Raw genomic sequence first — 27,084 nt, forward strand, 5'->3', positions numbered from 1 at the left:
TCAAAAAAATGTTTTCTTTTCAAAATCAGACCCAAGATAACATCACAGTAAGATGGGACCTAGGCCTCAACAAGAAAAGAATTGCATATTTCACTTTGCCGAAGACTGACTCTGGTAATGGGGATTTAATAATAATTTGGTTAGGAGTTGATTTCTAAGTTAAATGATCAATGTAAACAGTCTTAGAATTTATATAAAGGGATTTCTCTAGACTATAAGTTAGTTTGGGGAAGGAACTGTGCCTATTGTTATATTATATTGTACTATACTAAGTGCTTTGTACAGTGCATTGCACACAGGAAGTGCTCAGTAAATATGATTGAATGAATGAATGAGTGAATATCTAGATGGCTAGCATAACTCTTCTAGTAATTTTAATCAGTTATCCAGTGACTTTTATTTAGTGCTCACTGAGCTAGAGTACTGTCCTAAGTGCTTAGCAAAGTACTTCAGAGTTAGAAGACACTGAAGCTTATGGAGCCCACAGATTTGTCAAGGATTTAGGCATTGTAATAAATTTCTTTTGGGGAAAGAGCAAAAAAAAGGATATTTACTTTAGTGCTATGTCTGTGAGGTTGGATTGAGAACCATAATGTTTAGGAGGATTGGGACTCTCTGAGCTTGTTGTGGGCAATAATGGGTCTGTTTGTTGTTGTACTGTACTGCTTAGGGAGATTGGGACTCTCTGAGCTTGTTATGGGCAAGAATGTATCTGTTTGTTGTTGTATTGTACTCTCCCAATTGCGTAGTACAGTGCTTTGCACACAGTAAATGCCCAGTAAATATGACTGATTGAACGAACGAACGAATGAATGAATCAATGAATCAATCATACAGTCATCAATGATAATAATTGAGCACTTTATGTGTACAGAGCACTGTTCTAAACCTCTGGGACAGCACAGTAGAACAGTTTGTAAACTTGTTTCCTGCCTAGAATGAGCATGCAATCTAAAAGGGGAGACAGACATTAATATAAATGAACAAATTATGGATATGTACTAAAGTGGTGTGGGGCTAAGGGATGACTCTCAGGTTCTGAAAGAAGATAGATACAAGTGCATAGAAAACGCAGAGGGAAGTTGATTCTATTTATTGCCATTGTTCTTGTCTGTCTGTCTCCCCCGATTAGACTGAAAGCCTGTCAAAGGGCAGGGACTGTCTCTTTCTGTTATCGATTTGTACATTCCAAGTGCTTAGGACAGTGCTCTGCACATAGTAAGTGCTCAATAAATACTATTGAATGAATGAATGAATGGAGGAGAGGGAGGGAAAACAGCATTTATAGGGGAAGGCCCCTTGGAGGTGATGTGATTTTTTACAAGGCTTTAGAGGTGGGGAGAGTGGTGGTCTCCATAAATGGAGGAGGGGGCGAATGGAAAAGGGGTCATTCATTCATTCGTTCGTTTGTTCGTTCATTCATTCATCAGTCATTTATTGAGCGCTTACTGCATGCAGAGGACTGAACGAAACGCTTGGAAAGTACAGTTTGGCAATAAATAGAGGCAATCCCTACCCAACAGTGGGCTCACAGTCTGGAACTGGTGGAGACAGACAACAAAACAAAACAATTAGGCATCAAAAGCATTGGTATAAATAAATAGAATCATAGAATAGTAAATATAGACCTATATACACAAGTGCTGTGGGCGGGGGATGGTAGAGCAGAGGGAGGGATTGGGGCAATGGGGAGGGGAGGAGGATTGGGAGAAAGGGGGCTCAATCGGGGAAGGCCTTCTGGAAGAGGCGACCTTTCAATAAGGCTTTGAAGGGGGGAAATGTGCTAATTTGGCAATTGTGAGGAGAGGGGGCATTCCAGGCCAGAGGTGGGACATGACTGGGGTCAGTGGTGGGACAGGTGGGAACAAGGCACAGTGAAGAGGTTAGTGGTAGAGGAGCGTAGTATACGGGCTGGGCTGTAGAAGAAGAGAAGGGAGTTGAGGTAGGAAGGTGTAAGATGATGGAGAGCTTTGAAGCCAATAGTGAGAAATTTTTGCTTGATAAAAAGGTTGATAGGCAACCACTGGAGATTTTTGAGGGGGGGTGACATTCATTGTCATATTTTTTCAGTGCTTACTGAGGGCAAAGCAATGTACTAAGCTCTTGGAATTACATTTCGGCAACAGATAGAGACAATCCCTACCCAGTGGGCTCACGGTCTAGAAACATGCTCAGAGCGTTTCTATAGAAAGATAATCCAGACAGTAGAGTGAAGTGTGGAGAGACAGGAGTTTGGGAGATCAGAAAGGATGTTGATGCAGTAATCCAGTCCGGATGCAATGAAAGATTGTACCAACAAGGTAGCGGTGTGGATGGAGAGGAAGGGGTGGATCTTGGCGATGTTGTGAAGGTGAGACCAGCAGGTGTTGGTGAGAGATTAGATATGTGGGGTCAATGAGAGATCAGAGTCAAGGATGACACCAAGCTGCGGTCATGTGAGACGGGAAGGATGGTAGTGCCATCCACAGTGATGGAGAAGTCTAGGAGAGGACTGAGTTTGGGAGGGAAAATAAGGAGCTCAGTTTTGGATATGTTGAGTTTTAGGTGGTGGGCGGACATCCAGGCAGAGATGTCCTGAAGGTAGGAGGATATGTGAGCCTGGAGAAAGGGGGAGAGAACAGGGGAGGAGATGTAGATTTGGGTATCATCTTTGTAGAGATCATAGTTGAAGCCATGGGAGTCAATGAGTTCAACAAGGGAATGTATATAGATGGAGAACCAAAGAGGACCAAGAACTGACCCTAGAGGAATACTTGTGGTTAGGGAATGGGACGGGGAGGAGGAGCCTGTGAAGGAGACCGAGAGTAAACAGCTGTTATGGAGTTCCATTCTCCCTAAGCATTATGGTTCTCAACCCATTCTCATGGACATAGCACTAATGTAAATATCCTTTTACTTTGCTCTTTCCCCAAAAGTAATTTATTACAATGTCTAAATCCTTGACAAAACTGTGGTTTCCATAAATGAGATAAGAAGAGTACCAGGAGGGGGCAGACAGAGTCCGTGAAGCCTAGGTTGGCTAATGAGTTGAGGCGAAAGGGATGGTCATCAGCATCCAAGGCAGCTGAGAGGTCGAGGAGGATTAGGATAGAGTAGGAGCCATTGAATTTGGCAAGAAGGAGGTCATTTGAGAGGGCAGTTTTGGTGGAGTGGACGGGATGGAAGCCAGATTGCAGGGGGGCTCCAGGAGAGAGTTGGAAGAGAGGAATTCGAGGCAGTGATTGAAGACAACTCGCTTTAGGAGTTTGGAAAGGCAGGATAAGAGGTAGATGGGTTGGTAACTGGAGGGGGTTGTGGGGTCAAGGGAGGATTTTTTTAGGATGGGGGAGACTTGGGCATGTTTGAAGGCAGAAGGGAAGAAGCTTTTGGAGAATGAATGGTCGAAGATGAAGTTAAGGAGGGGAGGAGGGTGAGAGTTTTTATAAGGTGAGAGGGAATGGGGTCAGAAGCTTAAGTGGAGGGGGTAGCACTTGAGAGGAGGGAGGAGATCTCTGAAGATGCTGTTGGGAAGGATGGGCAAGTAGAGTAGGTGGGTTGTGTTGGGGAGGATGGGGAAGGGGGATGGGTGATTTTGCGAAGCTTAGACGTGATGGTGTTAAGTTTCCAAATGAAATACGTGGCCAGATCATTGCGGGGGAGGGAAGTAGGGGCGGGGGAGAAACAGGGGGCCCGAGCAGGAAGTTAAATGTCCAGAACAGCTGATTGGTGTGATGGGAATGGGTGTCAGTAAAGTAAGAGAAATAGTTTTGCCTGGCAGAAGAGAGGACAGAGTTAAGGCAAGAAAGGGTAAATTTAAAGGGAACAGGGTTGGCCTGGTGTTCAGACTTCTGCCAGCAGCATTCAGCAGCTTGAGAATAAGAGCGAAGGAGGTGGACGTTGGCAGTGATCCAGAGCTGTGGGTTAGTGGTGCGAGAGTGACGAAGGGATGGGGAGCAAGTGAGTTGAGTTGAGCGGATAGAGTTAAGAGCATATTTTTGGTCATCAAGAGTGGGTAAAGTGGATAGGGAGGCAAGGTGGGGTGTAATGCACTGAGAGAGATGGACGGGGTTGAGAGAACAGAGGTCTCTTTGAGGAAGTAATACAAATTTATGGGGAGGGGGAGAGAGAGGAGGCAGGTGAGAAGGTTATGGTCAGAGAGAGGGATTTCGGAGTTGGTGAGAGTGGAGATAGTATAGCAGTTAGAGATGATGAGATCGAAAGTGTGACCAAGTTGGTGAGTGGGTGAGGTTGAGTGGAGCAGGAGGTTGGAGGAGTAAGGAGTGATAGAAGGTGTGTGGCGGGAGATTCACCAGGTACATCCATGTGGATGCTGAAGAGTCTGAGAATAAAAGTGGGCATGGAGAAAAAAGGAAGCTGAGAAAGGGGTCAAAATGGTTAAAGAAGTTGGTGTTGGGACCAGGGGGGCGGTAGATGACAGCTAAAAAAATCTGGTGGGGTTTGTAGAGATGGATGATATGGGCTTCAAAGGAGGGGAAGGGAAGGGAAGGGAAGGGGTTGGAGGGGTGATGTGAAAGCGGCACTGGGGCGTGAGAAGGAAGCTGACACCTCCTTTCCCAGTGAGTCTGGGGGAGTGGGAGGAGAAGAGGCCTCCACTGGAGAGAGCAGCAGAGAGAATTCGTCATTGGGGCGAGCCAGGTTTCAGTGAGGGTGAGGAGGAGGAGACAGCAAGAAAGGAACAAGTCAAGGATGAAGGGAAGCTTGCCCATAATGGAGCAGGGGTTCCATAGGTCACACTTGTCAGCATCTGTGGAGGGAGGGGAGCTGTAGGGGACGTTTGCAAGGGTGTGGGGAGGGTTTGGATGGGAATGAGATGGCTGGGTCAGGGGAAGGGGAATGAGGGGTGGTGCTGGGTCAGGAGGACAGGGATGGAGGGGTGAGGGGAAGGAAAGGTTTGGATGGGAGGGGTTTGGCGGGAGCTTTGCAAAGGGAGGGGGATGAGAGTTGGAGCTGGTATAGAGGGATTATAGGGAAGGGGCAGGGAGGAGGGATGGAGCAGAACAAGGAGAGGGAAAGAGGTAGGTTGGAAAGGAGGAGGAGGTAAAGACTGGGATGGACAGATGGGACCAGGGGAATTGAAACATCATGGTGAGATCAGTGAGATAAACGACTCCAGTAGGAGCAGTTAGCAATTAACATACGACAGCAACGTGAACATAATCGGGTGATGCCCAGAGTAGCAGTTGAATTGTCCGTGGGTCATTCAAATCAAAAAGGTTAATGGTAAGAAGAGTCCAGGGGCTCTCGGCTAAGTTGGCTCTGAGGTGGTGGAGAAGGGAGTCCTGTGGGATCAGTGACAAGATAGACTAGATGGATCACAATGAGTAGTAGTAGTAGGAAAACAGTAAGGTGAAGTTGGAGGGGCTGAGTTGATTAGCGCTTTAATACATAGTTGATGGAAATAGGGAGGGAAAATATGGTGGAGAGGTGAGGAATTAGTCAGTGAAGCCTTCCTAGAGGAAATGTTTTTAGTATGGCTAATATATTGGGGGGCATGGTGATCTGTAGGTGTGAAGTTGAAAGCACTTCCTGGAGGCAGGGAGATATGAGCAAGGAGTAGATGGTGAGAGAGTTGAAACTGAGACATAATGAATAGATTGTTGTTAGACTAGCTAAGCGTACTGGATGGGTTCTGGGGGAGTAGCAAGATAAAGTAGGAGAGAGAGAACTGCTAGAGCACCTTAAAGCTGAGGGAAAGGAATTTCTACTTGTTGCAGACATTGCTTTTAACTGTGGTTGCTTGAAACTGTAGAGAAGCAGCATTACCTAGTGAATAGAGCATGGGTCTGGGAGTCAGACGATCTGGGTTCTAATTCTGACTCTACCATTTGTATGCTTTATGACCTTGGGCAAGTGACTTAACTTCTCTGTGCCTCAGTTACCTCCTCTGTAAAATGCAAATTAAGGTCGTTAGTCCCATGTCCAAACTGATTTGCTTATATGAACCCCAGCTCTTAGAACAGTGTCTGGCACATGGTAAGCATTTAACATATTCCACAATTACTGTTGTTATTATTTTTATACAAGTTTTTGAGGAGCAGGGAGAGAGATGCTGAACAATTTATAGAAAATTAATCTGAATATAGAGAGGCAGTATGGCTTAGTAGAGCCTGGGCTTGGGAGTCAGAGATCTTGGGTTTGAATCCCGGTTCTGCCACTTTGGGCAAGTCACTTAACTTCTCTGTGCCTGAGTTACCTCGTCTGTAAAATGGGGACTAAGACTGTGAGCCCCTCGTGGAACAACCTTATTACCTTGTATCTACCCCAGAGCTTAGAACAGTGGTTGGAACATAATAAGTGCTTAACAAATCATTATTAGTAGTAATAGTAGTAGTAGTAATCGAGTGAACAGTGCTTTGCACATAATAAGCGCTTAACAAATACCATCATTATTATTATTAAATGCAAATTACAGCAGGGATAGGATGCAGTGAGGTCAATGAGAAGGTTGTTTCACTAGACAAGAAGGAATATGACAAGTCATGGCTCAGTGTGATGGCAATTTGGGCAGAGGGGAGTGGGAAATTCAAGAAGGTAGAACTGATTGAATATGCAGGCTGATGGAGAGAGATTAGTAAGGCGTAATGTCAAGATCACATGCTTCAAGAACAGGTACGATTGGGTATTGTGAACAATGCTGAGAAAGAAAGGGGGAGAAGATGAGAAGTTTTGTTATGGACATGTTGAGTTTGAGGTATTGAGATATCCTGAAGACAGAGGAAATGAGAGACCTCAAGAGAAGGGGAAAGTTCATGGTTGGAGGTGTAGTTTTAGGAATCATCAACATAGCAATGTGAAGCCTTAGCAGTAGATGAATTCTCCAAGAAAGGAGATTTAAATGGAGAATAGAAGGGTCCAACAACTAAGACTTAAGGGATTTCCACAATTATGGGACAGGAGGTAGAGTAACAGCTGTCCAAAGAGAAAGACGGAAAGATAGAAGAAGAACTAGAAGACATTATTAGTAAAGACAGAGTTAGGTAACTTTTCCAGGAGAACGAGTGATTCACAGTATCAAAAGCTGCTGAGAAGACAAAAAGGATCAGGATAATAATAATAATAATTAACGTGTTTGTTAAGCGCTTACTACGTGCACAGGACTGTTTTAAGCGCTGGAGTAGATACGGGGTAATCAGATTGTCCCACCTGGGGCTCACATTTTTTAATCCCCATTTTTACAGATGAGGTAACTGAGGCACAGAGAAGTTAAGTGACTTGCCCAAGGAGTCACACAACTGACAAGGAGTCACACAACTGAGCCGGAATTAGAACCCATGACCTCTGACTCCTAAGACCGGGCTCTTTCTACTAAGCCACACTGCTTCTCTAGGATAGGGGAACAGTCCATTGGATTTGCCAGAGAAAAATTCATACATACATTCATCCATTCATTCATTTGTATTTATTAAGTGCTTACTGTGTGCAAAGCACTGTACTTTAGGCTTGGGAGAGTAAAATACAGTACAGATGCAATCCCTCCACACAACAAGCTCCTAGTCATTGAGGAGGAGGAGACAGACAATAATATACATACATATTAGATATATATTTATGTGCTGTGGGGTTGGGCAGAAAGATGAATGAAGAGAGCAAGTCAGGGTGACACAGAAGAAAATGGGACCAAAAGTCATTGATGACGCTAGAGAAGACAGTTTCAGTGGAGTGGAGGGAGTGGAAAACCAGTTGCAAGGGCATATAGGGTTTCAAGTAGAGATTTGGAGAAGAGGAAGTAGAGGCTAAAGATGTAAACTCATTTGTCTTTGCAGAAATGGGAGAAGGGTAACAGGTTAACAACTGGAGCATGTACTAGGGTTATGGTATAGTATTTTTATGACAGGCAATAGATTAGGCATGTTTGAAAGCATTAGGGGAGGAGCCATTGGAAAGTGAGTGGTTTAAGATGACAGTAAGGAAGAAAGGATAGCAGGACTTTAATAAGGTGTGAAGTACCGGTGGATAGATTAGATAGGAGCTCTCTTCAGGAGGTTACTATGAAGGGTGAAGAGTGGATTGGCATGGGGTATTGGGTTGGAATGAGGAGGTGAGCGGGAGATTTGGGGAGGTCACAAATGGTTTCAGTTTTGTCACTGAAATATATACCAAAGTTATCAGGTACCAGAGATTGGCGGTAGGGTAATGGAAATCGAAGGAGGGAGGTGAGCACAGGTGGCAGAGGCAGTGAGTGAGGAAGTAATAAGTAAAGCTTTAACAAGTGAGAATGAGTTTGAGATTGGCCTAGTATCTGGTTTTCCATCTGCAGCATTCCACTGCAAGAGCACAAGAATGGAAGAAGTATGTTGTGGAGGCGATTCAGGGCTGTGGGTTGGTGGTTCAAAATCTATTACTTAAGGCATAACTGGATAATTGCTTTTACTATTACATTATCTTTCTTTTTTTCTTTAAGATATGCGTCTTATGCAGGGAGATGAGATATGTCTACAATATAAAGGAGACCTTGCCCCTTTGTGGAAAGGAATTGGTCATGTTATTAAAGTCCCTGATAGTATCCTTTGTATGAGATATAAAGTAAGAGTCAAAGCTGTAGGTGAGCTACTTTAAAAAGTAAAGATGATGAAGTTCACCAGAGAGTGCACAGGTAGCTGAAAAGGCAAGTGTGGTAATCAGTCATTTGTATTTACTGAGTGCTTACTGTATGCCGAGCACTGTGCTGAAAGATTGGGAGAGTACAGTATAACACAGTTGATAGACATGTTCCCTGTCCTTAATGAGCTTACAGTCTAGAGGAAGAGAAAGGTAAGAAAGTTGGGTAAAGCCTCTTGGAGATTTGCTTTTAATAAGGCTTTAAAAATATGGGACAGTAATAATAATAGTTATTATTATGATGGTAGTTGTTAAGCTCTTAATATGTGCCAAGCACTGTTCTAAGCACTGGGGTAGATACAAGGTCATCAGGTTGTCCCACCTGGGGCTTACAGTCTTAGAGAAGCTGTGTGGCTCAGTGGAAAGAGCCCAGGCTTGGGAGTTAGAGGTCATGGGTTCGAATTCTGGCTCTGCCACTTGTCAGCTGTGTGACTGTGGGCAAGTCACTTAACTTCTCTGTGCCTCAGTTACCTCATCTGTAAAATGATTAACTGTGAGCCTCACATGGGACAAACTGATGACCCTGTATTTACCCCAGCGCTTAGAACAGTGCTCTGCACGTAGTAAGCAATTAACAAATACCAACGTTATTAATGCCCATTTTACAGATGAGGTAACTGAGGCAGAGAGAAATTAAATGGCTCGCCCAAGGTCACACAGCAAACAGGTGTCGGAGCCGGGATTAGAACCCACATTCCCTGACTCCCAAGCCTGTGCTCTTTTCACCAAGCCATGCTGTTTCCCATAATAATAACCGATAATACCAGAAAATATCATCATACTAAAAATCCTAGCTATTTTGTACGTACAAAAAGTGTCCCTTTTTGTGTTGAAGTTTGAAGCATGTGGTGCTGTTTTGTCTTTTTGTCCTTTCAAAGCTTTTGTTCAAAGTCAACCACTCCCTTTTTGATAGCTACCATGCTAGTCTAGTCTTAGTAAATCAGTACCAGTTTTCCACTAGTAGTCAACATTTTCTGAGGTTTTTCTAAGATGTGTTTTCCTGAAGGTCTCAAGGAGTGGAATTGGTACGCATGGGGTTCAGGTCTCCCAGCCATAGAGACAATTGAACAAACATTGTGGCCTAGTGGAAAGAGCACAGACCTGGAAGACAGGGGCCATAGCTTCTAATTCTGGTTCTGCCACTTCTGCTGTATGACTTTGGCAAATCATTTGTTGCCTCAGTTACCTCATCTGTAAAATAGAGATTAAGACTATGAGCCCCAAACAGGATATGGACTGTGTCCAGTCTGATTGGCTTATAAGTACCTAAGCACTTAGTAAGCACTTAGCAAGCACCATTTTAAAAAGTCATAGCACTGTAGACCTTCAATGTAGTTTGAAGCTTTTTACCTCACTGCTGCTTCACTCTAACAGTCTCCAAAAAATGTGTTGACCTTCCTGATTCCACTTTTATTTTTCTATCTTTACATTTTCATTTTTTATTTTAAAAGACCACAGGCAAAGCTCCAAGCCCTTTTTTGTGATATTTGGTAAGGGCTTACTGTGTGCCAGGCAGTGTTCTAAGCACTGGGATAGATACAGGCTAATCAGGTAGGACACAGTCCATATCCCACATGAGGCTCCCAATATTAATCCCCATTTACAGATGTAACTGAGGGACAGAGAAGTTAAGTGACTTCCTAGGGTCATAGAGAGGGCAAGTGACAGAACTGGGGTTAGAACTCACTTTCTTTTACTAGTCCGTGCTGTATCCACTAGGCATGGAAGTTGCGGGCCACGGGTTCTAATTCCATCTCCAGCACTGGTTTGCTGTGTGACGTTGGGCAAGTCACTTCACTTTTCTGACCTTCAGTTACCTCACCTGTAAAATGGTGATTAAGACTTGTCTCTATCTGTTGCCGACTTGTTCATCCCAAGCGCTTAGTACAGTGCTCTGCACATAGTAAGCGCTCAATAAATACTATTGAATGAATTGAATGAATGACTTTGAGCCCCACAAGGAATTGTGTCAAACCTGATTAGCTTGTCTTTGCCCCAGCACTTAGTACAGTGCCTGGCACATAACAAGTACTTCAATACTCTTATGACAACAACAGCGTAGGTCCTTCTGACTCCCAGGCCCAACGCTATCCACTAGGCCATGCTGCTTCCCCTAGTGAGAAATTTCTATGGAGAAAAATGTTTTTAATGGCACTTGATTAATAATTATTAAGGGGAAGTTAGCGTTGCATACAGGAAGATCAGGTGGAGTTGTGATTTTAAAGAGTTGGGAAGGTTATGCTAAAATTTACTTTATAGTCCTAAATTAAATGAATCAGTGGTATTTACTGAGTGTCTACTTCATGCAGTTTATTAAATACTTTGGAGAGCAGAGCAGAGTTAGTAATAATAACTAACTTATTATCCATTATTATCTACAGTTAGTAGATGTAATCCCTGTCCTCAAGGAGCTTACATTTCAGTGGGGAAGACTAATATTAAAATAAACATAGAGGAACAGGAAAAGTATAAGGATATGTACATAGGTGCTGTGGGTTTGGGGATTCATTGTTTATCAAACCCAAGTGCATAGGCGGTGTGGAAGGGAAGGAGAGTAATGGTTAGTGGATAGAGCATGGGCCTGGGAGTCAGAAGGACCTGTGTTCTAATCCCACCTCCACCACTTGGACCTTGCCTTTGTGGCCTTAGGTAAGTCACTTAACTTCTCTCTGCCTCAGTTACCTCAGCTGTAGAATAGGGATGAAGACTGTGAGTCCCATGTCGGACAGGGACTCTGTCCAACCTGATTAACTTTTATCTATCCCAGAGCTTAGAACAGTGCTTGGCATATAGTAAGCTCTTAACAAGTACCATAATAATAATTATTATCATTGTTACAATGGGAAGATGCAGGATTAGTCAGGAAGGACTTTTTGCAGGAAATATGATTTGAGTTGTGTTTTGAAGATGTATTCAGTGTTCAACACATGTCCAAAAAAATAACTCCTTATCTTCTCACCCAATGCCTGTCCTCACCCAATTTTCCTGCCACTGTAGCCAGCGTCCCTACACCTTGTGTCTGTCAAACCTGAAATCTTGGCTTTATTCTCAACAGAATTCTCTAATTCAACTCACATATTCAGTCCATCACTAAATCCTGTCAGTTCGAACATCACAGCAGGGCTAAAATCCCATCTTTTCTTTCCAATATGCCACTATATTAATCCAAGTACTTATCCTGTTCCCCCTTGTTTGCTACATCAGTGTTCTTGCTGACCTCCCTACCTCCTGTCTCTCCCTACTTCAGTACATAACTTCACTCCACTGCTCAGAAAGTTTTTTTTACAAAAGTGTTTGTTTCCCCACTCCTCAAGAACCTCCAGTGGCTGTTCATCACAAATAGTCAGTCAGTGTGCATCTGACCCCATTCGTTTGCATCTTATCAAAACTCTCACCTTCTCCTTCTTTTCTCCCTATCGGCTACCCTCTACTGTTTCTCTCCAGTGACTTTTTCCCTACTACTGTCAAACATGCTCATGGGTCCCCATCCTAAAAAAACCCTCCCTTGACCGCACAGATCTCTCCCTTTATCACCCCCTCTCCTACCATTCCTTTCCAAACACCTTCAGTGAGTTGTCTTTACCTGCTCCGTCACATTCCTCTCCTCCAATTCTGTCCTTGACCCCCTGCAGTCTCGCTTCCGTCTCCTTCACTCCACAGAAACTACCCTCTCAAAGGTCACAAATGATCTCCTCCTTTCCCAGTCCAACAGCCTCTAATCCATCCTAATCCTTCTCAACCTCTCAGTTGCCTTAAACGTTATCCAATTTGGGCTTCACTGACTCTGTCCTCTTCTGATTCTTCTTTCATCTCTCTGGACTTTCATTCTCAATCTCCTTTTGGGCTCCTCTGCAACCCACCCTCTAACTGTGGCAGTCCGTCAGGGTTTAGTTCTGAGTCCCCTTTTATACTCTGTCTACACCCACTGCCATGGAGAACTCCATGCTTAGAATTCCTTAACTCCCATTCTCTCCTAGACCCCCTCCAATCTGGCTTCCGTCCCCTCCACTCTACCGAGACTGCTCTCTCTAAGGTCACCCATGACCTCCTTCTTGCCAAATCCGATGGCTCCTACTCCATTCTAATCCTCCTTGACCTCTCTGCTGCCTTTGACACTGTCGACCATCCCCTCCTCCTCCATACCTTATCTCACCTTGGCTTCACGGACTCTGTCCTCTCCTGGTTCTCCTCTTACCTCTCTGGCCGGTCATTCACGGTCTCCTTCGCTGGAGCCTCCTCCCCCTCCCATCCTTTAACTGTTGGAGTTCCTCAAGGGTCAGTTCTTGGCCCTCTTCTGTTCTCCATTTACACTCACTCCCTCGGTGAACTCATTCGCTCTCACGGCTTTGACTACCATCTCTACGCAGATGACACGCAGATCTACATCTCCGCCCCTGTCCTCTCCCCCTCCCTTCAGGCTCGCATCTCCTCCTGCCTCCAGGACGTCTCCACCTGGATGTCGGCCTGCCACCTAAAACTCAACATGAGCAAGACTGAGCTCCTCATCTTCCCTCCCAAGCCCGGTCCGCTCCCAGACTTCTCCATCACCATGGATGGCACGACCATCCTTCCCGTCCCGCAGGCCCGCAATCTCGGTGTCATCCTTGACTCGTCCCTCTCGTTCACCCCACACATCCTATCCGTTACCAAGACCTGCCGGTTTCACCTCTACAATATCGCCAAGATCCGCCCTTTCCTCTCCACCCAAACGGCTACCTTACTGTTACGGGCTCTCATTATATCCCGGCTAGACTACTGTGTCAGCCTTCTCTCTGACCTCCCTTCCTCCTCTCTCGCCCCGCTCCAGTCTATTCTTCACTCCGCTGCCCAGCTCATCTTCCTGCAGAAACGATCTGGGCATGTCACTCCCCTTCTTAAACAACTCCAGTGGTTGCCTATCAACCTCCGCTCCAAACAAAAACTCCTCACTCTAGGCTTCAAGGCTCTCCATCACCTTGCCCTTTCCTACCTCTCCTCCCTTCTCTCTTTCTACCGCCCACCCCACACGCTCCGCTCCTCTGCCGCCCACCTCCTCACCGTCCCTCGGTCTCGCCTATCCCGCCGTCGACCCCTGGGTCATGTCCTCCCGCGGTCCTGGAACGCCCTCCCTCCTCACCTCCGCCAAACTGATTCTCTTTCCCTCTTCAAACCCTACTTAAAAATCACCTCCTCCAAGAGGCGTTCCCAGACTGAGCTCCTCTTCTCCCTCTACTCCCTCTGCCATCCCCCCTTTACCTCTCCGCAGCTAAAGCCTCATTTTCCCCTTTTCCCTCTGCTCCTCCACCTCTCCCTTCCCATCCCCACAGCACTTTACTCGTCCGCTCAACTGTATATATTTTCGTTACCCTATTTATTTTGTTAATGAATTGTACATCGCCTTGATTCTATTTAGTTGCCATTGTTTTTACGAGATGTTCTTCCCCTTGAGGCTGTTTATTGCCATTGTTCTTGTCTGTCCGTCTCCCCCGATTAGACTGTAAGCCCGTCAAACGGCAGGGACTGTCTCTATCTGTTGCCGACTTGTTCATCCCAAGCGCTTAGTACAGTGCTCTGCACATAGTAAGTGCTCAATAAATACTATTGAATGAATGAATGAACTCATTTGTTTCCTCGGCTTCAAGAACCACCTCTATGCAGATGATATCCAGTCTACTTCTTTGGCCCTGATCTCTCTTCCTTTTGCCAAACCTCATTCTGCTGCCGTGATTATTTTTCTGCAAAAACATTCATGACATTTCGCCCCATTCTTCAAAAACCTCCAGTGGTTGCCCATCCAGCTCCACATCAAACAAAAACTCCTCACCATTGGCTTTAAAGCACTCCACCACCTTGCCCTCTCTTACCTTACCTCACTCTCTCCTTCTACAGTCCAGCCTGCCCAGTATGCTCCTCTAGTGCTAACCTTCTCATTGTACGTTGCTCTTGCCTGTCTCGCTATTGACACCAATCCCATATCCTGCCTCTCTCCCATCCTCCCTCCTCAAATCTGACAATTACTTCCCCTGCTTGAAAGGCTTACTGAAGGGATATCTCTTCCTAGAAGCCTTCCAAGACTAAGCCCCACTTTTCCTCATCTCCCACTCCCTTCTGTGTTGCTCTGACTTGCTCCCTTTGCTCTTCCCTTCTCCCAGCCAAACATCACGTATGTATATAGTTGTAATTTTATTTTATTTATTGGTATTGATGTCTGTCTCCCTTCATCTACACTATAAGCTCATTGTGGGAAGAGAATGTGTCCGTCCATGTAATGTACTCTCCCAAGTGCTTACAACAGTGCTCTGCACACAGTAAGTGCTAAGTAAATAAAATTGAATGAGTGAATCAATCAATGGCATTTTTTGAGCACTTACTACATGCAGAGCATCGTACCAAGTATTTGGGAGAGCACAGTGCAACGGACTTAGCAGACACATTTCCTTCCCCTGAAGAACATAGGAACTCTTTACCATCAGCTCTAAAGCATTCAATCACCTTGGTCCCCTCCTGCCTTACCTTACGGCTTTCCTCCTACATTCCAGCCTGCAAACTTCGCTCCTTTAAAGCCAACCTGTACACTGACCTCTTCTTTCTCACCGCTGCCTCTTGCCCATTTTCTGTCTCCTGGAATGCCCTCTCTTTTCATTCAGTTATATTTATTAAGAGCTCACTTTGTGGAAAACACTATACTAAGCACTTGGGATAGTACAGTGCAACAACAAACATATACATTTTGTGACCACAGTGACCTTACAGTACAGAGGACTTAATATCTGACCGTCACTCTTCCAACATTCAAAGCCTTATTGAAGGCACATCTCCTCCAAGAGACCTTTCCTGTCTAGGCCCTCATTTCCTCTTCTCCTATGCCCTTCTTCACCACCCTTATACTTGAATTTTCACACTTTTTTCATTCTTCTAGACTCTGTTTTCATCTCTGGTCTATAAACTCCACCTAAGCAGGGAAAGTATTTGGTAGTTCTATGTATTGTGCAGTCCCAAGCAATTAGTAGAGTGCTCTGCCCAGAGGAAACACTCAATAAATATGATTGATTGCTTGATCCCTCTCTCAGCCCCACAGTTTTTAAAGTCCACACTCATAATTCATTTATTTATTTTAATTTCTCTCCCTCTAAATTGTAAGTTCATTGTGGGCAGGGAGTGTGTCTTCCAACTATGTTATTTTGTATTCTCCTAAGCAGAAGAGCTCCTTAGAGAAGCAGCGTGGCTCAGTGGAAAGAACACGGGCTTTGGAGTCAGAGGTCTTGGGTTCGAATGCCAGCTCGGCCACTTGTCAGCTGTGTGACTTTGGTCAAGTCACTTAACTTCTCGGTGCCTCAATTACCTCATCTGTAAAATGGGGATTAAGACTGTGAGCCCCACGTGGGACAACCTGATTCCCCCGTGTCTACCCCAGCGCTTAGAACAGTGCTCGGCACATAGTAAGCGCTTAACAAATACCAACATTATTATTATTATTAAGCAATTAGTATTGTGCTGTGCTATCGATTCAATGACTGATTGAATAGGGCCTGTCATATAAATCAGAAAGGACATGTTGGAGAGAGGACATTGGCAAAGGGTTGGCTGGGAGAGATGAGATCAAGGAACAGTATAGGCCAAGAATATTTTCTCTGTAGCTGCATGACCCCCAAGTGTTTGTAATAATACTAAGTGTAAACTGAGTACCGGTGCTCAGTAAAAGCTGTTGATATTGATAGTTTTATATCAGGTAAATGAATTTTTTTGTGTTTTTGTAACAAAAACTTTGGAATGGATTACTACTTAACACAAACCTGTAGATTATGGTGATGAAATCGCCATTGAACTGAGGAGTGGTATTGGTGCGCCTGTGGAAGTCATCCATAATTTTCAAGTGGATTTTGTATGGAAGTCTACTTCATTTGACAGGTCTGTAAATGTTGTATAGAAATTTTTACTCACGCCAAAATTTATTTGTTCTGCTTCCTTTACTTAAATTAAATAAATAGCTTGGAAATATGATTCTAATTTGCCTCTGAAGTGTTTGAACTTTAATCTCAATATATTGATACGTGTTTTATAAAAGATGCTAATAAAACTCTTTATAAATGTGATTTCTTTGGTATTCTCTTTTTAGAATGCAGAGTTCATTAAAAACATTTGCTGTGGATGAAACTTCAGTATCTGGCTATATTTATCACAGACTGTTGGGTCATGAAGTGGAGGATGTAATTGTTAAATGCCAGCTGCCAAAACGATTTACAGCCCAAGGTCTTCCTGACCTCAATCATTCTCAGGTCCTTTTCAAAGCCATTTGAAATTAAACATTATTTAATCTTGCATTTTAGGCAAGATTAAAATTTTAGTGACAGTTTCTTTCTCTTTTTCTTGTAGGTTTATGCAGTAAAGACTGTTTTACAGCGCCCTCTAAGCCTTATCCAAGGACCCCCCGGGACTGGGAAAACTGTAACATCAGCTACAGTTGTTTATCATTTGGCTAGACAAGGCAATGGGTATGTAGAAGTAGAAAATAAAATAAATGGGTATCAAAACTATGTAGTAATAAAACAGAAATGTATTGTGTAGATTTGAGAAAACTGAGAACATTAGCCAGTTCATTTAGTTCTGAGTCTTTTTCTAAGACTTTTTGTCTGCTAAATATTCATTGGCCTAGATTCATTTTTAAATATGAATAAAAAAATACCAGTGTAGTTTAGTTTTGCATTTTTATCTTTGGCTTTAATGATCTACTTCTTGGTTTTTTTTGCATTTGAATTTTTTGTAGTATTCATTAATTGTTTTATTATGCACCAAGCACTGTACTAAGTGCTGGGATAGTTACTAGGTACTCAGGTTGAACACAGTCCATTTCCCATTATGGGGCTCATGGTCTTAGTTCATATTTTATCAGAGAAGATTAATGAAGCACAGGGAAGCTAAGTGACCTGCCCAAAGTCACACAGTAGCCAAGAGGCAGAATTGGCATTAGAACTCAAATCTACTTCGCAATACTACTTCTGCATTTAAATTGAGTCCTTAGTCATTTTCGCTTCCTTTTGCAGTCCTGGAAAGATGTGGTGAGGGGAGAAGAGTAAAATTAGAAATACTGAAATTTCATTTTATTTTAAGGCCTGTGCTGGTTTGTGCTCCAAGTAACATAGCTGTAGATCAGCTGACTGAGAAGATTGATCAAACTGGACTCAAGGTGGTTCGCCTCTGTGCTAAGAGCCGGGAGGCAATTGATTCTCCAGTTTCTTTCTTGGCGTTGCACAACCAAATCAGAAACATGGATAGGTAAGAAAAAATGCAAATGGCCTTCAAGGATGGACCCCCCCACACCCCATATATTTAATTTACAGAAATCTACTGCATAATTTTTGAGTGGCCAGTAAATCCTTGGAGTTGGATGTGATGGAGTTGCACTTTCCTTTTACCAGCATTGTTGAGATAAAGCATTCTTTTGAGGTTCTCGTGTTTTGATTTGCAGTATGCCTGAGCTCCAGAAACTACAGCAATTGAAAGATGAAACTGGAGAATTGTCTTCTGCTGATGAAAAACGTTATCGTGCATTGAAACGAACAGCAGAACGAGAAATACTTATGGTAAATTATTCAGCAGTGTTTAGAGAGAATGATTTTGTCCAAATGAAAGAGCTTTTATCAATATGATTTTCAAGATGTAATAGGGAAAGTTTTGCTGAGACGCAGTAATAATAATAATAATGTTGGTATTTGTTAAGCGCTTACTATGTGCAGAGCACTGTTCTAAGCGCTGGGGTAGACACAGGGCAATCAGGTTGTCCCACGTGGGGCTCACAGTCTTAATCCCCATTTTACAGATGAGGGAACTGAGGCACAGAGAAGTTAAGTGACTTGCCCACAGTCACACAGCTGACAAGCGGCAGAGCCGGGATTTGAACCCATGACCTCTGACTCCAAAGCCCGTGCTCTTTCCACTGAGCCATGCTGCTTCTCCACATTCAAGTTCAATTTATAAATAATGATGTTTAAAGACACATGATTTCTCATATTATAATTGTTAGTCTGCATAATATGTAGAGTGTAATGTTGGGGAAATTGTTGGAACTGAGTCAGCTGGCATTTTGACCAGCAAGGACTTGGTCTTTCTTTTTCAGTACTGTTCTTAGGGTCCCAAAGGAAAAAAAAAAGGCGGCAATGACACTGTGAAATTTGAGAGTTCATTGCTATTTCATGCAGCCCTATTTTCTCTGTAAGAGATTTTATTTCATTGGATCTTATACATGGCTTGAAAACCAGGGATGAAGGAGACCTGAAAGGTTTCTCTGAGTTAAAAAAAAAAATGAAAGGCATAGAAACATGTGGAACTGAGAATGGTGTGGCAGAAGTCCACCCGAGACCAGTATTGGGAGAGTATAATAGTAATAGTGATTACAATAATAATTAAGTACTTACTGAATGTCAGACACTGAGGTTAATTCAAGATAGTCAAGTTCTGCCTGGGGCTAAGAGTTTTAGTAGAAGGGGGAACAGGTGTTGAATCTCCATTTTGTAGATGAAGAAGCTGAGGCCCAAAGAAGTGAAAAGACATGCCTAAGGTCACTTGGCAGAAAGGTGGTGGAAATGGGCTTAGAACCCAAATCCTCTTCCTCCCAGGCTTGTTGGTATTTGTTAAGCGCTTACTGTGTGCAGAGCACTGTTCCAAGCGCTGGGGTATACAGGGTAATCAGGTTGTCCCACATCAGGTTCACAGTCTTAATCCCCATTTTACAGATGATGTTACTGAGGCACAGAGAGGTTAGGTGACTTGCTCAAAGTCACACAGCTGACAAGGGACAGAGGTGGGATTCGAACCCGTGACCTCTGACTCCCAAGCCTGGGCTGTTTCCACTGAGCCACACTGCTTCCCAGGATGCCATACTGTTTCTCTGACACACTATAGTACTGCTTCTCATAAAAACACAGAGTTACAGAAAGTGGGAGGTAGTCATGTAGGTATTCTCATGGTTAAAGGGTTGCATTGAGAAAGCAACCTGATAGAAACAGAAAGCTACTTCATCCTCATGAGGTTCAAAACAGGAACATCCAGGAATTTTCTTTCCCTTTGGGAATGCATAAAATCCTTGTTCCTGGAGCAGGGTAACACCCAAGGGTCCTGTCCTAGCTCCCGTTTCCAGCTGGCACCTGCCACAATGAGAATGCTAGAAGGACAAAGCATCACTCCATAAACCTAAATCCATTGGAGTAATTCCCCTCATTATCCTTCCTTTCCTCCAAGTGAAGACTTTTCCATTTTAAACTTAGAGATATAATGAGTGCCTAAGAAGAGACTCTTTTTATTTGGCAGGTCACTGGTAAATGAAGTGTACAGATTATGTAAAACTTTGAAGTATATTTTGACCATTTTTATTTTTTAGAATACAGATGTGATTTGCTGCACCTGTGTGGGAGCTGGTGATCCTCGCCTTGCCAAATTGCAATTTCGTTCCATTTTAATTGATGAAAGTACTCAAGCTACTGAACCAGAATGTATGGTACCAGTTGTTCTGGGAGCCAAACAGGTAAACTGGAGTATTTTTAAACTTCTGAGCACTACACCTATATTTGGAACAGAGAAATGTAGTGATAAAGATGAGGAAAGAGGAAAAGAGCTCAAGCCTGGGCTTCAAAGGACCTGGGTATTTTTTCCCCCAGCTATGCCATTTGCTTGCTGTGTGACTTAGAGCAAGTCACTTTACATATTTGTGCCCTAGTTTCCTTATCTGTTAGATAGGGATGAATTAAACAGTTGTGGTTTTTTTATAGTATTTCTTAAACTCTAACTATGTATCGGGCACTTTACTAAGTGATGGGGCAGGTACTAGCTAATCAACTTGGACACAATTCATGTTCCACATGAGACTCACTGTTTTAATCCCCATTTTACAGATGAGGTAAATGAGAGACAGAGAAGCTGGATGGCTTCCCCAAATCACACAGTCGAAAAGTGACAAAATTGGGATTAGGTTACAGGTCCTTAGTAACTCTGCTCCTTAAATCCATTTTCTTTCCCAATCCTGAGCCTCTTAGGCACTTGTACTAGAAGGTTATGCATGACCAGTTAATAACTATAATAACAAACAACAGTTAACAAATACCACTGTTATTATTATTGTCTCCTTTACAAGGCCTTCCCTTGAGCAAGTCATGTCATATATTTGTGCTCTAGTTTCCTTATCTGTTAGATAGGGATGAATAAAACAGTTGTGTTATTTTTTTATAGTATTTCTTAAGCTCTTACTATGTGTTGGGCACTTTACTAAGCGCTGGGGTAGCTGGGGTAGATACAAGCTAATCAACTTGGACGCAATCCATGTTCCACATGGGACTCACTGTTTTAATCCCAAGGTCTCCAGAGACCTGGGTATTATTCCCCCGGCGGTGCCATTTGCTTCCTGTACCAAGCGCTACCCCAAGCTTTACTGTTCACTAAACACAAGACATTCAGATCAGACACAGTCCCACATGGGACTCACATTTCAAGGGGGAGAGAGGACAGCTGTCCAGTCTCTGCCTCACAGATAAAGTACTTAAATTCAGCGGCAAGCGGCAAAGCCAGAACCCTACTCCTAGGTTCTGTCTGCCTTTACAAGGCCACACTTTTGGGCTGTGCCATCATGTGTGAAGATCTCTGGCCCCTCTACAGACAGTTCCAAACAGCATCCAGGTTTGACAATCCCTAAACTGGTTTAGAATGCGACCATCACTCTCTCTACTATGCTGTTGAAAGCCAGTGTTTTAGGGAATGGTAGTAATCCAGATAATGACAGTGGAGGCCACTTCAGAGTAATAGCACAAATACTCAGATGACTGATTGTTGAATGTCATTTGGCTCTCCTGATCATCTATATGTTACTGCTGCTTAGGTTACCCCTATAACTCATAAGAGCTCCAAATAGCCAGCATTACACTAGTCCCATATATTAGAACCAGACAGGTGAAGGTGCCTGCTGTTCTATTAGTGCCTGAGAGCTACATTTCATCCTTGTGCGCTCATTCTGAACATTCAGCCTGTGTCTCATTTTTCAAGTGTCTGAATAGCTGTTCTCCTTAGACTTGTGGTCCCATAAGTATCTCTTCCCAGTGTTTTATATAGTGTGTGGGGCATAAGGCTTAAAAATACCACAGTTATCATTATTGTTGTTATTATTATCTCTGACCATGAGGCATTTATAAATCAAGCAGAATTATATGAGTGTTGGATAGACAAAACCTGTTGCAGGGATCTTTACCAGTAGCATTCCACAGCCTCGAAACAGGAGTGGAGAAATATACTTTGGAATTGATGCAAGGCTGGGGTTTGGTGATATGAGGCAGGTTGGTGGAAACGGGGTGCATGAACGCTGACTTTAGTGGAGAGAGAAGAGTTGAAAGTGTGGATTTGAGCATCAAAAGAGGAGTGGCTAAATAGGACATTCAGATGGGGTATGGTTGTCTATGCTAAGTGCAGAGGTTCAAGTGATCAGAAGTTTTTTGGAGGCAGGAAGTTCTGTGTGAGTATAGGGGTGGGGGATAAAGCAGGGGAGGAGCCTGTGGTCAGAGTAGGAGAAGAGAGTCAATCAGTGGTATTAAGTAATTGGTTATTGTATGCTGAGCACTCTTGGAAGGATACAGTATAACAATTTCCTGCCTGCAAGGAGTTTACAGTTTAGTGTAGATAGGAATGTTAATATAAATAAATAGTTTATAATATAATTTATAGATATGTACATTGTGCTGTTGAACTGAGGGTCAGGTGAATATCAAATTCACTAAGCTCATAGATCCAAATGTATAGGTTACATAGAAGAGAGAGCAAGCTGAGGAAAAGAGGGCTTAGTTGGGGAAGGCCTTTTGGAGGAGACAATAATAATAACAGTGGTGTTTGTTAAGCGCTTACTATATGTGAAGCATTGTTCTAAATGCTGGGCTAGGTGCAAGATAATCAGGTGTCCCACTTGGGGTTCACACTCTTATTCCCTATTTTATAGATGATATAACTGAGGAACAGGGAAGTTAAATGACTTGCCCAAAGTCACACAGCTGATAAGTGGCAGAGTTGGGATTAGAACACACAACCTCTGACTTCCAAGTCCATGCTCTTTCCATTAAACCACACTGCTCCTCATGTGACCTTAATAAGGCTTTGAAGGTGGGGAGAGATGGGTCTGCTTTTTACAAACAGGCAGGGAGTTTAACATCAGAGGGAGGAGGTAGGGCAAAGTGTGCTAGTGGCCTGTAGTAGGAGATCAGTAAGGTGAGGTAATAATAATAATTATGCTATTTATTAAGTACTTAATATGTGCCAGGCACTATTCTAAGCGCTGAGGAAAATACAAGGTTGTTCCACGTGGGGCTCACATTCTCAATCCGCATTTTACAGATGAGTTAACTGAGGAACAGAGAAGTAAAGTGACTTGCCCAAAGTCACTCAGCAAACAGGTGGTGGAGCCTGGATTAGAACCCACAACCTCTGACTCCCAAGCCTATGTCTTGCCACTAGGCTATGCTACTCCTCAAGGAGTGGTGGTAGGAGTGGGTGAGCTGACTGCTTTAAAGCCAGTGGTGAAGAGTTTCTGTTTTATGCTGAGAGTAATGAGCAACCACTGGAGGTTTTTGAGTGGGGAAACATGGACTGGACTGAACTTTTTAAAATTTTTTTTTAGAAAATTGGTCCGTGCATCAGAGTCAAGTATGGACTGGAGTTGGGAGAGACAGAAAGCAGGGAGGTCAGCGAAGAGGCAAATGCAGTAGACAAGGTGGGGTAGGATAAGTGCTTGGTTAAGGATAGTAGCATTTTGGATGAAGAGGAAAGGACACATTTTTAGCGATGTTATGAAAGTAGATCCTTCAAGTTTGGACATTCTACGTCCAAACGTAGAATGTGAGAGACATAAACCAAGGACAGTGCCAAAGTTATTGTAGTTATTATTATCCCTTTAGAAATATTCCGTGGGTAAGAGAAAAGGCAAGATTGCAGAGGAGAGGTCAGGGCTGGAGAAGGAGATAAGGGAACCATCTGCATATAGGATGTTCCTCACATGCAGATCTGAAATTTAAATATTGTCACTCTTAAGGTATTCAGCATATATAAATAGTGACTATGAGCCACTAGCTAATGGAAAAGGTAAATTCATAATTGAATAATTCCTTGATAAATACGTAAATTAAATCACTGTTTTAAACATATAACAAAAGTACAGAAAATCAGTTCACACAACTACTCTGTTTATTGGATGCTAGATCCTCCAAGAACAGATTTTGATTTGCTTTAAGTTACTACCTTCCCATTTGACAGTTTCCAGAGAGAAGTATTCCTCCCTATGTCATTTGCCCTCCTCTTGTTCTTGTTCTTTTCTTTCCCTCCTTTTGTTCTTTCTACACTGTCCCTGTCACCTTATCCCAGCGCCATTCCTTGTCCCCCTTGGTCAGTACCAGCCCCCCTCTAGCTAACTCCCATACAACCCCTTCCTACCCTGTCCCTACCCCACCCATGTGTGGCTTGTGGAACCCCTGCTCCATCATGGGAAAAACTTCCTTCCTTACTGACCAGTTTCTGACCCAATCACTGTTCCTTCTTCTGCTATCACTGAAATCTGGCTCTCCCAAGTTATGTGATGTCTCCAAGAGGGGGCTTCTTCCACTCCCCAATATCTACTGGTAAAGGGAGAGGAATTGGCTTTCTTTCTCTCTCCAGTACCAATTTCACACCATCCCAAATCCTCCATACTAATTCTTTAAAGGCCATATCATCTTTTACCATCCACCCCAGTTACTAGTCACAGTTATTTACCACCCCGCAGGCTTTCCTTCCAATTTTCTGAACCATTTTGATCCCTTTATCACATTCCTTCTCTCATTCTGCAATTTACATCGATCCTTGGGGATTTCAATACCTAAGGGGAGATCCTTGACGATCTTTCCATTCTCCAACTCAGCTCCACCAACTTAGTGCCCCAACTCACCTATCACACTCACCAATCTACTTAGACACATACTCAAACTCATGATCTCAAGTCACTGTTCAATCTCTACCTTCACAATTTAGAAATTCCTTCATCATACCATATTCTGCCCTCTTTTCAATTCATCCACACCCCACAAATCTGCCCTTTTTCGCTTCAGAAAGCCCAAACTTTTTAACCTCCTCCAGTAGTCTAAAGCCATCCTGCTCCTTTTGGTCTTCAGTCCTAAACCTCTTTCTTTCTATGCACAGATTGACATCCTTAATACCACCCTCTCCACTGAACTCCTCTTCCAATCATGTACTATTAATCAGCAATGGATCATCCCCACAGTACACTTCCTCTGCATCTAAACCTGAACTGAATAGTGCCCTTGGCACAAATCAACCAATCATATTTATTGAAAGCTTATGGTTATTAAGCAGCTGAGCGAGTGCAATATTAAAGGATTAGTGGACACGTTCTTGGCCCAAAATGATCTTCCAACCTAGAGTGGAAGACAGACGTTAATATGAATAAATAAATTATGGGTAAGTACCTAGTGCTGGGTTGCTGAGGAAGAAATGAATAGTGATGGCAAATCCTAATCTAAGGGTAACGCAGAAGTGAGAGGGAGAAGGGAACCTAGTTGGGAAAGACTTCTTGGAGGAGATATGCTGTCAGTAAGGTTTTGAAGGTAGTTTGATAGTTTGTCAGACATGAAGAGGGAAGACAACCAACCCAACTTTATCCATTTGAAATTTATCCTTTCCTGCTTTATTCATTCATTCAGTAGTATTTATTGAGCGCTTACTATGTGCAGAGCACTGTACCAAGCGCTTGGAATGTACAAATCGGCAAGAGATAAAGACAGTCCCTGCCCTTTAACGGGCTTACAGTCTAATCGGGGGAGACAGGCAGACAAGAACAATGGCAATAAATAGAGTCAAGGGGAAGAACATCTCATAAAAACAATGACAAATAAATAGAATCAGGGTGATGTACATCTCATTAAACAAAATGAACAAAATAAATAGGGTGATGACCTCTCTTCCCCAGGCAAAACTACTTTTCTTCCCTCATTGACGCCCATGCCCATTACTCCCACCAGTGGTTCCGGACTTTTAATTCTCTCCTCAGGCCATCTGTTCCTCTCCCTCCCCCATCCCTCACCCCCAGTGACCTGGCCACCTACTTCATCACGAAAATTAACACAATCAGGTCGAGCTCCCCAAAGTCACCCCTCCTGCTTCTGCTCCCCCCTCCCTCTCATCCCTCTCCCCTATTTTCCCATCCCTCTCCCCTACTTTCCCATCCTTCCGTGCAGTATCCTCAGAGGAGATCTATTCCCTCCTTGCAAGTGCCACTCCCCACCTGTGTTTCAGACCCCATTCCCGCTCAACTTATAAAGACCATTGTCCCTTCTCTCCCCCCCTCCTTAACCTCTGTCTTTAACCACTCACTCTCCAGTGGCTTCTTCCCTTCTGCCTTCAAACATGCCTATCTCTCCCCCATCCTAAAAAAACCTTCTCTCGACCCTACTTCGCCTTCCAGTTATCACCCTATCTCCCTCCTACCCTTCCTTTCCAAACTCCTAGAATGAGTCGTCTGCACTCACTGCCTTGAATTACTCAGCTCCAGCTCTCTCCTGGATCCCCTCCAATCTGCCTTCCGTCCCCTCCTCTCTACCGAGACTGCTTTTTCAAAGGTCACCCATAACTTCCTTCTTGCCAGATCCAATGGCTTTTACTCTATCGTAATCGTCCTTGACCTCTCAGCTCCCTTTGACACTGTCGACCATCCCCTTCTCCTCCACACCTTATCTCACCTTGGCTTCATAGACTCCGTCCTCTCCTGGTTCTCCTCTTATCTCTCTGGCCATTCATTCTTGGTCTCCTTCACATGCTCCTTCTCCCCGTCCCATCCTCCAACTGAAGGAGTTCCTCAAGGGTCAGTTCTTGGCCCTCTTCTGTTCTCCATCTATATTCACTTCCTTGATGAACTCATTAGCTCCCAGGGCTTCAACTATCATCTCAATGCAGATGACACCCAAATCTACATCTCCTCCCCTGTTCTCTCCCCCTCCCTTCAGTCTCATATCTCCTCCTGCCTCCAGGACATTTCCACCTGGATGTCTGCCCACCACCTAAAACTCAACATGCCCAAAACTGAGCTTCTTATCTTCCCTCCCAAACCCTATCTTCTTTCTGACTTTCCTGTACTGTGGACGGTATGACCATCCTTCCCGTCTCTCAAGCCTGCAACTTGGTGTCATCCTTGACTCATTCTCTCATTCACCCCACACATCCAATCTGTCACCAATGCCTGCCGGTCTCCCTTTTACAATATCACCAAGATCCTCCCTTTCCTTTCCGTCCAAATGGCTATCATACTGGTACAAACTCTCATAATATCCCGACTGGATTATTGGTTCAGCCTTCTCTCTGATCTCCCTTCCTCCTGGCTCTCCCCACTCCAGTCTATTCTTCATTTTGCTGCCTGAATCATCTTCCTAGAGAAACCCTCTGGGCATGTACTCCCCTCCTTAAAAACCTCCAGTGGTTGCCTATCAGTAATAATGTTGGTAT

The 27,084-nt window shown here is 43.7% G+C and overlaps 1 protein-coding gene across 3 annotated transcripts in view; it reads left to right on the plus strand.

Moving 5' to 3' along the window:
- LOC114808759 (regulator of nonsense transcripts 1-like) overlaps positions 1-27,084 on the plus strand; it is a 135,372-nt gene that overhangs the window by 58,116 nt on the left and 50,172 nt on the right. For 2 of the 3 annotated variants that reach the window (XM_029056603.2, XM_029056602.2), the window contains exons 7-14: positions 30-114; positions 8,402-8,500; positions 16,377-16,485; positions 16,694-16,853; positions 16,951-17,069; positions 17,686-17,850; positions 18,044-18,158; positions 19,952-20,095. In XM_029056603.2, coding sequence (XP_028912436.1) covers positions 30-114; positions 8,402-8,500; positions 16,377-16,485; positions 16,694-16,853; positions 16,951-17,069; positions 17,686-17,850; positions 18,044-18,158; positions 19,952-20,095 — 996 coding nt within the window. The remainder of the gene's footprint in view (positions 1-29; positions 115-8,401; positions 8,501-16,376; positions 16,486-16,693; positions 16,854-16,950; positions 17,070-17,685; positions 17,851-18,043; positions 18,159-19,951; positions 20,096-27,084) is intronic. The other variant, XM_029056604.2, reaches the window with a different exon arrangement.

Source organism: Ornithorhynchus anatinus, chromosome Y5, assembly GCF_004115215.2.
Source record: "Ornithorhynchus anatinus isolate Pmale09 chromosome Y5, mOrnAna1.pri.v4, whole genome shotgun sequence".
NCBI classification, from domain to species: Eukaryota; Metazoa; Chordata; class Mammalia; order Monotremata; family Ornithorhynchidae; genus Ornithorhynchus; species Ornithorhynchus anatinus.